The 14,089-nt window shown below is 38.5% G+C and overlaps 1 protein-coding gene across 13 annotated transcripts in view; it reads right to left on the bottom strand.

Moving 5' to 3' along the window:
• Nucleotides 1–14,089, bottom strand: part of cadpsb (Ca2+-dependent activator protein for secretion b) — a 70,312-nt gene that overhangs the window by 46,126 nt on the left and 10,097 nt on the right. For 11 of the 13 annotated variants that reach the window (XM_020598160.1, XM_020598152.1, XM_020598153.1 and 8 more), the window contains exons 2-3: nt 4,116–4,229; nt 2,065–2,397 (exon numbers count right to left, since the gene is read on the bottom strand). In XM_020598160.1, the coding sequence (XP_020453816.1) occupies nt 2,065–2,397; nt 4,116–4,229 (447 nt within the window). Of the gene's footprint in view, nt 1–2,064; nt 2,398–4,115; nt 4,230–10,064; nt 10,214–10,352; nt 10,392–14,089 lie in introns of those variants that run through there. The other 2 variants (XM_020598164.1, XM_020598166.1) reach the window with 2 other exon arrangements.

Below are 14,089 nucleotides of genomic sequence, written 5' to 3'. Positions count from 1 at the left end.
GTGCTTCCTTTCTACTATTCGGATGTAGATGGAAAAAAAGTCAATTCTGAGCAATAACAGTTAAGAGATGATGGTCTCTGAATCCCACCCTATCTATGAACACCTTTCATCAAATCCCAGAAGCCCTCAGCCATGCTGACTGGACTGCTACATCTCCTTTTTGTAAGGATGTTATCATTTAACACAAGGCAATATATGGTGTGTGGCTGCTCATAGTCACTATTAGTGCAGCCTGATATATTCATTACAACAGCAACTGAAAAGACTCTGAGAACAGCTGGAGAAGCAGCTGGAGAGAAACTGAAATTTAATTCTCTTATGTAAATTTTGTGCTGTTTGTTCACATGTAGGTATATGAATTATCAATGTAAAACAAATCTGTCCTTCTCACAACTATGTCCTGGATTCATGCGCCAGTTTTGACCATAATTTTCAGTATGAAAAAAATCAGTATGAAGCTGCACAGTATACACATTTTTCCAGCCTACATACGTCTTCATGATGGGGTACTGCTTAATGTTCTTCTGGGATTGGTTCAGGCAAACAGTACTATAATCTGCATGCAAATGTCTAGCCCTATACAGTGCTGCTGCCAGAGCCAGGCCATTAAAAAAATAGGTTAAGCATCTTCAGAGGCTTAGGAGGAATAGTGCACACTGGATTTGGAGGCTGTGGTGGTGCTGCACCTCAGCATTAGAGCCATCTAACTAATGAACACACTGCACAAAATAACCTATTTTGATCTTTGCCAGCTGAAACATTCAAATGGTACTGAACAATCTAATTTGTTTAAGAGCACCACATCTCATCTCCTCAGATGTATTCATTAGCAACTGTTGAAAAAAAGACAACGCCTGGTCCAAAAAAAAAACAAAAAAAAAACACATTGGCTTCCAGGAGGTGTGTCCATTACAGTTAAATAAAATAAAGAAGTATGTTTTCCAAGCTTTAAATGAAAAGCAACTGTAAATTTCTGGGTGTCCTCCAAATCCTGTCACGATATGGCTTTTAGTTATGCTCCTGAAGAAAGAATATATTATTGCTGCTCTCAGGAGTACCATAGAGAGTAGTAAAGCAGTGATAGTAGCAACGATGCTAGAATTATGTCTGACATAAACACTTCAGGGTCCAGCATTATCTGCCAGCAATCTCAACATATCTCCCCCTCAACAAAATATTGCCGGCCCAGTATCAGGAGATATATATCTAGAAAAAATACATTTACTTTTAAAATATGCCCATTTGACATCATAGATAACATCAGCATGTTTTACAAAATTAATTTAATTAATCAAAGTTCTCCTAGAGTCAATATAAACTAGCTTAAATGATAGATGCATGAATGGTTATTCTTTTTTGGTGAAACTGTCTGATCATCACATTTCATGGATTATTTTGATAATCTGGTGATTCTATGGCCATCGTCCTAATGTCACACAGCTGTTTTATCCATTGTGCTTTTATACTTTTAAACTTTTTGAGACAATTCTGCAAAAATCGGTTACAGTTGATGAATTGTGAAAGGTGCTGTCAGATCTAGACATAGTCTTTTTTTCTGACCAACTGTCCAAAATGTAAAAATATTCAATTTGTAATGATGTTAAAAGATCAAAACAGCAACTCCTCACCTCAGAGAAGCTTGAGTCAGCAAATATTTTACATTTTTTGCTTGACTGAGCAATTCAGATGAATCATTGATGATCTGATTTGCAGATTAATCATCTATTTTCAAGCAAATGACCTTGACCTGCAATTCAATAAGGTGTTGTCCTTGTTGTGGCCTGGAAGAAAATGCTGTGGCCTGCAGATGCTTAGAGAGGAAAACAATCCACTGTGATCATATTAAAATTATGAGAGGGAAGCATCTAATATTTATTGTATTTATGAAAATTGCTGATTAACTGTGATTGATCTGCAGTTTAGAACAACCTTATGTGATCTGTTCTGTAATAAAAGTGCCTCTGTCAACCTGAACATCTGAAAAAATATTGTGACGGCATTAACTATTTGGGCCAAATATGAAAGCCCTGTGAGACATATCACCCATAGGCTTGAGAAACTCACCTGACAGGCTTGGTAAAGCAGCTGGTGTTCAAACTTTTTGATGCCCAGGATATTCTGGAACATCTCGTACAGCTGATCCTTGCTGAGGATCAGCTCAGAAGCAGCGCTGGCAGTCATGCGTTGCTGTGCCTTGCGTGGATCCTCATCACCACGGTAGATGGTGTCAAATTTGGCCATCCAGGAACTGAGCACCGTCTCCTTGCTTAGACCGTCAATCTCTGGAAGGCTGCGAACACGTTTCTCAATGTGCCTCTTGAACACTTCCCTGAAATCAGTGGTCGAAAAGCCGCCGCTCTGGACCATTTTAGCCACACGGTCACTCTTTATGAATACCTACATCGTGAGAGACCAATGTCACCAATTGCAGTTATGCAAGACATAAAAATGCATAAAATAGAACCACTTATTTTAAATTATGACTGTTTTTGGTAGCTCAAGACTTCTGAAAAAAAGGCATATCTGCATATCTGCAGGTGTAGTTGAGTTGATTTTGATTTGAAAACTCATAGGCATATACAGTATGTAAGACTGTGGAACCAACATGGCCAAGGCTGCTGCCTGTCCCCCGCTAATGAAAGCCTAAGAGGGACAGAGACAGATGAAGCTATACGCTCACAGCATAGAGTGAAAACATCATCAGAGCCGCTTTGTCACTCTGACAGTCACATTTTGTTCTCTGCATCCATTATGGCCAAAAAAGCAGGGACAACTGTACTAAAACACAACAGTACATTAGGCTTCTCATTCTGTGTTGTTTCTGCAAATAACAAAAGTTTGCAAATGAATCAAATGCTTTTTGGTTTGTGAAAAAAAATCTACACAGCAGACAAGGTGCTAATTAACCCAAAAGAAAACAAAGATTTATTTTATAATGTACTTGCACATTATGTTCACATAATGCAGTGTGTTCAAATTAAATCATAAGTGTCTTAATAAAAAGAAAAAAAAGTAAAACTTTAATTCAATGTATTAATTTGTCATAATTAAATTTTTGATTTAAAAGAAGTTACAAAAATATCTGTGTATGCCGTCAATTAAAATTCTTAGGAAGAAAATCGGAATCAACAGGTCAAACTAAAAAAAATAAATAAATAAATCAGAATCAGCCAACAAAATTGTAATCTGTGCATCTCTAATAGAAAGCTAGTGTACTTTATACCACATATTACTGATATTACATTATTAGAATTTGTACCTTTCTATAGGTAGAAAGGTAAAGTACACATTTTGAGAAAGAAGGGGAAAACAAATGCCCCCAGCATTTTAAATGTTTTTATCATGTTTAGAAGTTGTTAAAGTGCTCCTCATTTTATAAAAATGTGTTTGCCTAAAGTTTGTTACAACACCAGTAAAGTCAATTTTCCATTGGAGCCATGTTGCAGGTTATGGGTGAGTATGATAAAAAAAAGTTAACTATTTTCAAGCTTTCAGCTGTTCATTTTAAGATCCCAGATTCTGGGGTAGGGCCCTCATATTCTTCATCTCCCTACCATCTTTAAATTCAAGTATATTTAACATTAAATATAAACCAAATTCACTGTTAGCTGTCACACAGAGGTCATTTCGTGAAAGTCTATATGCATATTTGCAGATGGTTCCAATCTCATGCTTTGTACTGAATATATGGTAATAATGACTTTTTCACATGCATATTGAATAGTAAGAATGCAAAAGATGTCTGTGTCAGTCATATACTCTGAGTCATAATCTGTGCAATGAAAAGCTTCAGCCACCATTTTACCACTCAGCTGGCTGAATATAGCATTTAGACATTAGGACTATGTAGTGCTTTCTGACGGTTCAGACTAAAAGCTGGTTTCAAATATTCTGCAAATGAGTTCCAGAGGATAACAACTATTGTTCACAGTTCATGGAATTATTTCACATAATAATGCATGATGAGTATTCAGCTGCATTTGTTAAGAGAGAACAGACAGCACTGCACACATATAAATGACTTATATGCACAACACTTTCAGTGACCAATTTGAAAGCTCCTTGATAACAAAATGGTTCCGACTGTGACTGTGCTGCTATGGTTATGGTGTTACCTCGTAGTAGCTCTGCACAGCATTAATGAACGCCTCATCGGCAACAATTTGTGTGTCTCCATTAAGGAAGGCCTGGAAACGATCCTTTGTCTGCTGAAGCTGCTGCTTGGTTATCTGTGAAAGCAAGAGAAAACAGAGGATACCTCAGTGTCAAGGCAAGGATAGAAAATGTGTCAAAACAGGTACATATTATTTTTTTGAAAAGCATATTCTGTGCACAGGTTGAGCAGAGTGGCCCAAACATCCTTTACCCCAGAGACCTCCTTCATCTTCTCCTGGGGAAACACTAAGTACACTCAGACCAGCTGAGAGATGTAATCCCTCCTGTGTTTCCTAGGTCTAACATTGTACCTCCTTTTATACAGTGATGCTCTGAACACATCTAAAGGTAAGCAGCCAGGAGCCATTCTTACTAAGTGCACATCACATCAACTGGCTTCACATAATGGAAAGGAGCAGAATCTCAATAACAAGTTCCTCCCAAATCTCTGAACGGCTCATGTTATCACACAGAGTGAAAACCCAAAGATTAGGAGGAACAATCTCATTCTTTCAGTCACTACCCAGAGACTGTGACAGTGGGTGAGAGCGGGAACCAAAATTGACTGTCAAATTGAGACTTTTACTTTATAGCTCAGTGCTGCCTTTTGTACTTAGAGTCTGATACAAAGCATGCATTACTGCATCCAGTTCCCCTAAATGGCAGTCAGTCCTGCAGTCCTCATGAATAAAAGTCCAAGGTACCTGAATTCTTCCCTTGGGATTACACTTCTATTAACTCTGGTGCCAACATTCATGTCCACCCACCCCAGGATAAATTGTAATCCCTTTGGAGATCTCTCAAAGGTTTTACACATTGTCTGATAAATCAAGTAAAAGTGGGTTAGGACATCATTCTCTCTCCACTATACTAACCCCCTCCATGACACTTTGCTGCCTACAGTGCTTCTGTAAACTGTTTTCAAAATCAGTCCATAAATTAACCCCACCTGCCACCTGCCACCTAGAAAAGGTTTTAAGAAGCGTTTCTTTGATCCGCAACTCGAGTAGTCATTTCAAACAGCCAGCATGGAGGAGCTCTCTGCAATTAAAAGACTGAGACGATGGCTGCCAGACCAAAGAGGTTGGGTTCTCTGGCACAGAATTTTGCACAGAGAGCGGGTCAAAGGAAGACTAAAAACCACTGACACTAAATATACAACATATATTTTCTGTTCTTTATTAAAAGGACGTGATGCTGTTTCTCCCTTTGTTTCACTCTTACTCAGGTCTAGGTGTCCTGGGATTGATTTCACACATGGTTACTGAGTCAGTGACCTAACAGTCAATAGACTGAGAATCTCGCTCTGACAACTGCCTTCGATCTTACAGTTCAAGCTAGGGCCTGCTGGTAATGTGTGTGTGTGTGTGTGTGTGCGCCTTCAGCCACACGTTGCAAGTGACAGACTTTGGTGTAGGAGTGAGATGGAAAAGTACCACATATCATGTGCCTGTGAGGCAATCTCAACACCATCTGTGTGTCCATCGTACTACCCCAAAACTGCTTCAGTAACGTTCAGAAAAAGATGATCATGTAACATACAGTAATGACTTGCAATAAGCCAAAGTGAAAGCACCCATGCTTGGTCTAATAAGAAAGATTTAAAAAGACGCATACAGTACCGTATGCATACAAACATAAAGATAGACACACACACCCTGAAAGTTGACAATGAGATGACCTCCCCATTGCGGTCAATGAACAATACTACAAATCTAAACCCAAGTATCACAAATCATTTCACCAGGCATCATTCCTATTTCAGCCCGGTTACAATTCTTGTAGTAGAGTGAATTTCAGGATGATATACAACTTAATGTCCGAACATAAAAGATCCACTTACAACACATAACAGCACAACAACAACATCAGCGATCAATACATGTGTTCTGCTTCAAGATTTCAGGCTTATTTATTTTGCAATAGCTAGATGTGAGATTAAATAGAAAGTGTGCACCATGTCTAAATAAACAATGTGTTCAAGGAATATCTGGAGGCAAGAAATGTTAATATTAACAACAGCATGCAAATCACTCTGGTCTATGGGGATGCTCAGAGGCTGAAGTCAATATACCCGTTCTCGGTTACATGTCCAGTGAGAGGGTGAGAATAAAAACATCACATACTGTAGCAGTCCTCACTTTGTCTCATGGCATGATGTACATCATAATAACATGGTTCAAATTAACGCAATACACTTGATGATAGCGTATATAATTTACATGCTAACTGAAATAGTAATTATTGTAAGTAGCACTCTTGTGGAAAGAAAACATTCTAATAAATAAAAAATAAACATGCTCAGGCTAAAGTGTAGACCTGCTCAGTGATGAGCTACAATTAAAAAAAGGAGGAGGAATAAAAACCATTTAGAAAGCAGTATAAATGATGTGTACTGTAATATATGTAGGAAACAGGCTGAGGCGGTTTCAGCTGAAGGACTGCTGGGCTTTTGAGGAGAGGCAAAAAAACAGACTTACTGTACCGAGCTGACTCGAATGTTTCAGGGTAAGGTTAGCACTTGTGTTACTAGACCTGAGGTTATACATACTGTAGCATTCTTGAATACAGCCAAACACTGGTTTACACTAACAGTTTTACTGTTTAAAGTGTCCAAACCATTTCAATTATAATTCACTGAGGAGCTCTAGTTACTGATTAGTCAACAAAGAGAAATGAATCAGCACCTGATTTCAGTCCAGTAATGTTTCAATAAAAATTGGCAAAACTTTGCTGCTTCCAGCCACACAGACATGTGAATTAGATCATTTTCTTTGTCGCATATGGGTTAAGCTTAATATCTTTGGATTCTGTTGAATAAAACAAGCATTTTAAAGACATTGACTGGGATGTGGAAAATTATAATGGGCAGTTTTCACTTTTTCCATTTTTGAACCAACAATGAATATAATCAAGTAACGGCCTGATATTTGTTGTTTGCAGCCCTGGCTATAATCCAAGTAGCCAGCAACAGAATGGTTACTATTACTCTGATTTTACATAGTAACTTTATACCCTTTTCACATACTATAGCTGTTGAAAAATGATATTACAGTAAAACCTAGAAGGAGATGGGATACTGGCAGTCCTCCTCTTGCAAAGCACATTTGTGTTTTACCACAAAAGGTCAAAGCATATAATACTTTTGCTTCTGCCGCCACTTTCTTTGGGCCGATCTGACTTTACACAGCAAGCTGCTAACTGTGGGGGTGTGCGTCTGCAGTTATATAGAGAACTGACACCGAAGCACAAGCAGCAAACCAGGTGAAATGTGTTCACTTAGTCACCAAAAACACGTTCAGATGCATAAAGTATTTATGACTCTCAGATCTGCAAACTCGCTATTTTACTGTTGACTGGAAAACTGTACTGATTAGTAACCAAATTGATGAATGAGAGAAAATGCCCTAGTTTTCGTCAGTGCTGCCAGACTCCCAAGACGTATTTCCCTGCTTTGCTGGTATTGATTCTCTCTTTGTGGCTCTTACCAAGATTGCAGTGTTACACTTTGATTCACTGGTTTGCAATGAAATAAGCAGTTCCATTAATTACCCTTCACATATCAATAGAGGAGATATGAACACTGCAACAGCTTGATGTATAGTAACTTCATTACAGTTCAAATGGGCTTTTTGAGTTTATTCAACCATGTGGCTGACACAATATTTGTATCTTTAAAATACATTATACATATTTTTGTGCTTTCAATATTTTAACCATCATATACTTAAAAAGTTAAAATTGTCATTACCCATGTAACACAATATTAAAAACTGTACACATACGATAGACTTTATAGCATGCAGTCAAAGTCTGTCACCTTTTAATTTCAAAGTATATTTCTCTGCCTTAAAGCCCGTTGAGTATCTAATGCTCCGCCATGTTATAATTTAAGCTCCCCTCAGGCACACAGCTTGTAAAATATAAGCTGCTTATAGTTTTTCAGGAAACCCAAAAATGATATTCCTACATAGTACCCTGTCAACTAGGCCCAAATATGGGGAAAATTACTTATTTTAAATGGTGTTCAAATGTTCACAGCTGTCAGTCACTTCCTTCCAGTGTCTACTGATACTTAAAAATATGCCACAATGCAACTTCGATTTGATTCAGGGCCTGCAATCGATATCAAGCAATATTATTAACAGAAGTATAATTTTAAAAATATATTGATCTCCTTTGTTCAGTTTCAAGTGCTATTTAAATACAAATAAAGACCAGTGAGGACCTTCCAATTCAACCCTTTTTGAGATAGGAAGCATTTACATTCACACATACAAAAAAGAAAAACATATTGCCTACATTGCAGTGGGAGTTTTGTTTAAAACTTAACAGTCACACTTAATGTTGTGTGTGTCCTTTGTAATCCAGAGTACATGCCCACGACTTGTTTCTGATTGGAGAGTTGACTTATTGTATTTTCTTGGCTGCTACAAGTCAAGGCCAATTCTCATAGGAAGTGTTTTGTCACTTGCCCTTCTCACGCAACAGATAAAACTTTCATCTACTAAATGTGTCCGTCCACACGAACTCAGAGAGATGCATGTAAAATGTGTCACCCCTGGACCTGATTAGTAACCACCCTGCCGACATGGTCTTTGTGTCCTCAAAGGCTATGACACTGAATGTACTGCATATAACTGCTGTCCTATACTGTATTAAGTGTTTTATCTTTTCATCAGTTGGTCACTCTTTAACTATTCATTTCTCTCTCTCCAATGAAAAGCAATTGTTTTATCCCTGCAAAAGGAAAATTAAACCAGAGTAACAGCAGATTACATAGAACCTGTCATACACCTATACAATGATTAAGATTCTGTTCATATTTCCTACTTTGAAAATTTTAATCAATGTGGGTTGTGAGGTATACAACATATCATCTGCCCTTGCAATGCTGTGATGACTGTAGTTTAGCACAATGAAGCCTCTGCTGAAGTGACTCACTTCTCAGAAGTTACATAACTCTGAAAAAGGAAATTAAATTAAGAAAATGTCCTAAATTAAAGGGCAGCAAATTAGATGTGTAGTTTTCACTGGTGGGCAGTGGTAAACAAACTAGCATATGATTCATAAATAAACCTGAATTTTTATGGTAGTTTATTGACTTGCAACAGCTAAAGTTAAAATACAGAAATGATGCTAAAACATGTAGTGTTATACAAAATAGACTCAACATCAGAAGTGTTTAGTGAACTGTGTTTAACCAATGAATACTTATGTGGAGGGTAAAGTGTACTGTACACTCATAAAATAAAATGTACAAGGGGATGAAAGGATATAATGCAAACAATATGTACTTAATGGGTTTAAATCTATTTGATGAGGAAAAAGCTTTCTTTCAATGCTGCTGCTGGTTTTCAATAATCACGTTATTGTTGAATCCCCCTGCTACACAAAGCACACTTTATTCATGTTGCAGATGACACCAGCGGCCCACATCTGAGTAAACAGCAAACAGGAGTACAGAAGAAAGTACTGTGTGACAGCTGCACAAAATCTACCAGCAAAAGGGCTCATCAAACAAACATGCAGTCACTGTGGTCACAAAACTACAATTATACAAATACAGATGCACAAGCCATTGTCCCCAGCCAGACATTTGTCCTGAAGACAAATACATACAGAGTGTTAATACCAGTCTGCTGGGTTAGCAAACAGCCAGCTGTACACGGCAGACAGAGCCTGACACACAGCAAATAGGGATAAACAGGGATTTCTGCCTTTGTATAACCAGTCTCCACCCCCGTTGTCATAGCCAGCAGCTGTGGTACTGTTGATATACTGCATGCAGCTGTGTTCACAACCAGCAACTTTTAACAGTTGCCATTATCACTTTCATGAAGGGACGATTTATTGCTGCACTGTATCAGCTTTGTAAGCTACAGTATTCCTGTTCTAATTCAGCATACCTTTTAGGCGGAGACACATTTGTCGACAACCTTAAACCTTCTGGACAGGACACACCGTTTGCACCAACTTGGGCAGATTTTCAGTCCTTCCCAGTCGGGAACAGCACACAACTTGTCTGTGTAAACTCTGTGGACTTCACAATAAACAACAGATTGTTTGGCAGTAAACGGGCCTTTAATTACCGCGACATCACGCCAATTCTCGTGAGTCATTGTATCAAAACAAAATGTTGCCACTCTTGAAGCTTTATCTTTTTATTTACCAATACGTCTCTTAAATTTACTTACAATTAATCCGCCAGAGTCCAGCAACAAATTGAAAAATCATCCATTTTAAGGCCTATTTGTGCAATTTTCCTCAAGTCAGCAGGTGGCGGTAGTGAACCTTAAGTTGGCTTGCAAATCGCCAATAAACATCATGAGGAGAAGAAGAAGAAGTCGGCCAATTAACGAAATCTTCACTGCGCATGCGGATTTCATACCACTGTCTGCACATCGTGTGTTGCCTATTCTATACATGTGCTTTAGCTAACTTAGGCTATGTGTAACGCGACGAAATATATTGCTTCGGCTGTTTCTGTATGCAAGTTCCAATGTCTAAATAAATTTTTTGTTACCGCAATTACTGTAGCTTCCTATGCAAAACACCCGTGTTTTGGTCACCAAACGTAGCTAGCACAACTTTGCAATTAACACATTGCGGCAATGGTGCATCATTAGGACCAGGACTTTAAATAATCATCGTCATACTTACTCCTCGCCCCAGACTCTGTCTGCTCTCTTACTGTAGGCACTACAAATCGATCCATTTTGCCCCACACATAGCCTAACCTAGCTGTGAAGTTTAACAGTTTTTTATTCGGGTTTAGTTTTTCTCACGCTGTCCCTCCCTTGACGTCCTCTGACGCCCCCCAGGGGAGGCGCGGCTCACACTTTGAACACCACAGGTACATGATGGTTATGTTATTCAGTTCTTTATTATTGTGTGGATGTGTAAGCATCCACACTATGTTATCCAGTTCTTTATCATTATTATTATTATTATTATTATTATTATTATTATGGTTTCTACCACTGTTTGTCGGCATCTAATTTCTGCAGCATACTTTCACGTAGAAGGGCCATTGAGGTATCAAACTGTTTATCTATTAATCTAATTTGAACAAGTCAGGGGTTCACCATAGCATTTCAATTAGCTGCTAACTGCTAAAGCTGGGGTTCACCATAGCATTTCGATTAGCTGCTAACTGCTAGAGGTCTTACAAACGATACTATTTATTTAACGAAGGGCTGATAGTAATTATTATGAAGTGTGGTTTAGGTTTATGGTTGTTTATAGTTATGCAGGTGGACACTGAAAAGGTTTTGAACAGTGTAAATGACTTTTAGAAGCAAAACACGGCTCAATACACAGACTGTGAAAATACCTTTGAAGTGAAAGTATGGGGTATTGCTACGGTTTTGTTATTTTGAGGACTATTTGGACATAGATAGCATTTTGGTTGAAAGCTCCTGCTGCTCACTGTGAAGAGATTATTTCGATCGCACTTATCATTTTTGTTCAATTGTCAATTCTTTATCAGAACGTGTTTCACATTGTAGCAGGTCCGCTAACAGCAAACCGTTCTTCGTTGAAATACATTCGTGACTCTGATTATGATCATTTTACTCAAATGCAATAGGAAATTCTACTTCAGCATACTTTCAGCTAGCAAAACCATTCAGGTGTCAAAGTCTTCAGCATATTCAGGGCCATCTTTCAGCAATTCGCATCCACACACGCATTTTCGACAGGAAATGCAGTTTTCTAGTTCGCGTATTGTCCCCCGGTTTCCTCAAACTGTTTCCTGTTGCACTGCAGAATCAGGTTGTTTACTCTTACAAGATCAAATGTCAGATCGTGAATTCATGTAAGATGCTTAGTCAATATGGCTAAGGTTTGCTAATCTATTTTTCCCCCAGTTTTTATTTAACTAAGCTTGGAATTTTAATGTGTAAGCTGTATTTTAATGTTGTAGGTAGGCCAACTGGAGGTATCCTAATTCTACTTGGTAACCAGGATACTTTAATTTAGAAGTACTGTCAAACAGGTAAGTGATTTAAATACATTATTGAACTGTAGTGAAGTAGAATGATAGGCTATAATACTCAATCGAGTATCAAAGAAGTGTACTTAAGTGCAGTAGCCCTACAATCAGTTGATCTAAATTGGTCAAAAATTATTCAGCAACTATTTTGATGTTTGTCAGTTTCCAAGCAAAAATGAGTATTTGATGGCTTCTGCTTAAATGTGAGAAATTGATGCATTTCCTCATTTTAACGTAAACATCTTTTATGCTGAAAGCTGGTCAATTTATGGCAATTCAATTGTAGCTCGGTTCTCTTCATCGCAGAAGGAAAGAGTATGACAATGGTGTGTTGATCAGACATTTCACTCTTCCCACCGTAAGATTTGATTCTTATAGGTTCTAGTTACTGTATAAGCTTTAGTTACTTTTCATAACTTTAGTTTCCTTTAATTACTTTTCAGTTCTTCATTTTCTTTGTTTCTTTTCATACCTTTAGTTTCCTTGCTTATACATATTAAAACTGTATTGAGGACTGCTGTATTGTACTGAATGAAACTTTGGAACTGCATGCTGCAAACCCTGTAGAGACAGGATGTCTGTACCTTCAAGTAACTAGACAGCCTATTTTACATTTTAACAAAGACCTGTTGGCCTGTTTTGCACCTTCAAGCAGGCCCATTTAGCATACTCACTAGGTCCTGCTTTGTCCTGCAATAGCCTATACAGATAGAGGGTCTGCAGCGCAGACAACCAATTGTTCAGTGTTCATTGATCAAGTTGCCGACTGAATACCACAACACACACACACACACACCTGGTTTCTATCACATTCCAGCAAGCAGGCGTGAATAGAGGTTGGCCAGCTCACGCCAAATGGCCAATAGGATTATGAAGTGTGAAATGTTATACCTCTGTCCAGGGCGGACCAGCCCAAGAAGATAAATGTAATGAGACAACATAACCTGTGGCTCAGAGAACGGATTTCCTGCATGAGCTCTGTCTCTCTGATCCCAGCGCTGTAAGACTTCACCTGTGCCCAGACTTTGAGTAAACTGTCTGTTGATTTTAAACAGTCCTCTCCTGTCTTCACTTCTCACGCTTTCAATAAAAGAACTTGGGTAAAAATCTAACAGTGGGATCCCAGTACTGGGATCTAGAAGGACAAGTACAGATACAAATCATTTGTCTGAGGCTAGGAGGCAACTTTCACCAGTGCAGTTTCCGTGCTATGATGGATCCTGATTGAAAATCCTCAAACAAATCATTCTTGTGCATGTGGTCACATAACTGTTTTGCAACAGCTTTTTCAAAGATTTTAAAAATAAAGTGGAGACTGGATATTGGTCAATAATTAACTAGAATGCCTGGGTCAAGAGTAGCCTTTTAGAATGGTGGTGTAATTCCAGCAACCTTAAAAGCCTGTGGAACATAGCCAGTTAATAGTAAAGGCTCTATTCTATTATAAAGCCACGTCCAGTTCTTTCAAACCAGGAACTCAGTAAGACGAAGCGGACCACTTGAGTATATAAAAAAATATAACCGTGCTGGTTTATTCAAAGGGTCACAGGCAAGAATTAACATTACACGTCCAGGCATCTTCCACCCCCAAAACTGCGCGCAGGCAGCCCGGAAGAAGAAAAACCCCCGAACCTAATAGCCTATACAATTTAATCTCTTCGTTGGGCTAGCCCCATCCTACTCAGGCAACGTCAAACCGTGACGTCACCTGATATGCCAGCTTGGCAGCTGAGCAGAGCAGTAGTCAAAACATGGAGAAAATTCAAGTGTGTGGCTGTTGATTAGTGGTGTGCATCTAAAAACATACAGGACATTCAGGGACATGTCCGAACAGTAAGCCTCGGAAAATGTTATGATTAAGATTACGGCTGAGCATATCATGCTACTAGCAATATTCATCCTGCCTGCAGACTCTGCAATCTAGCTGACCTTGCCCTA

This window comes from Monopterus albus, unplaced genomic scaffold (assembly GCF_001952655.1).
Source record: "Monopterus albus unplaced genomic scaffold, M_albus_1.0 scaffold36.1, whole genome shotgun sequence".
In the NCBI taxonomy this organism is placed as follows: domain Eukaryota; kingdom Metazoa; phylum Chordata; class Actinopteri; order Synbranchiformes; family Synbranchidae; genus Monopterus; species Monopterus albus.
Note: the sequence above shows the minus strand (reverse complement) of the source record. Positions and strands in the feature narration are given on the sequence as shown.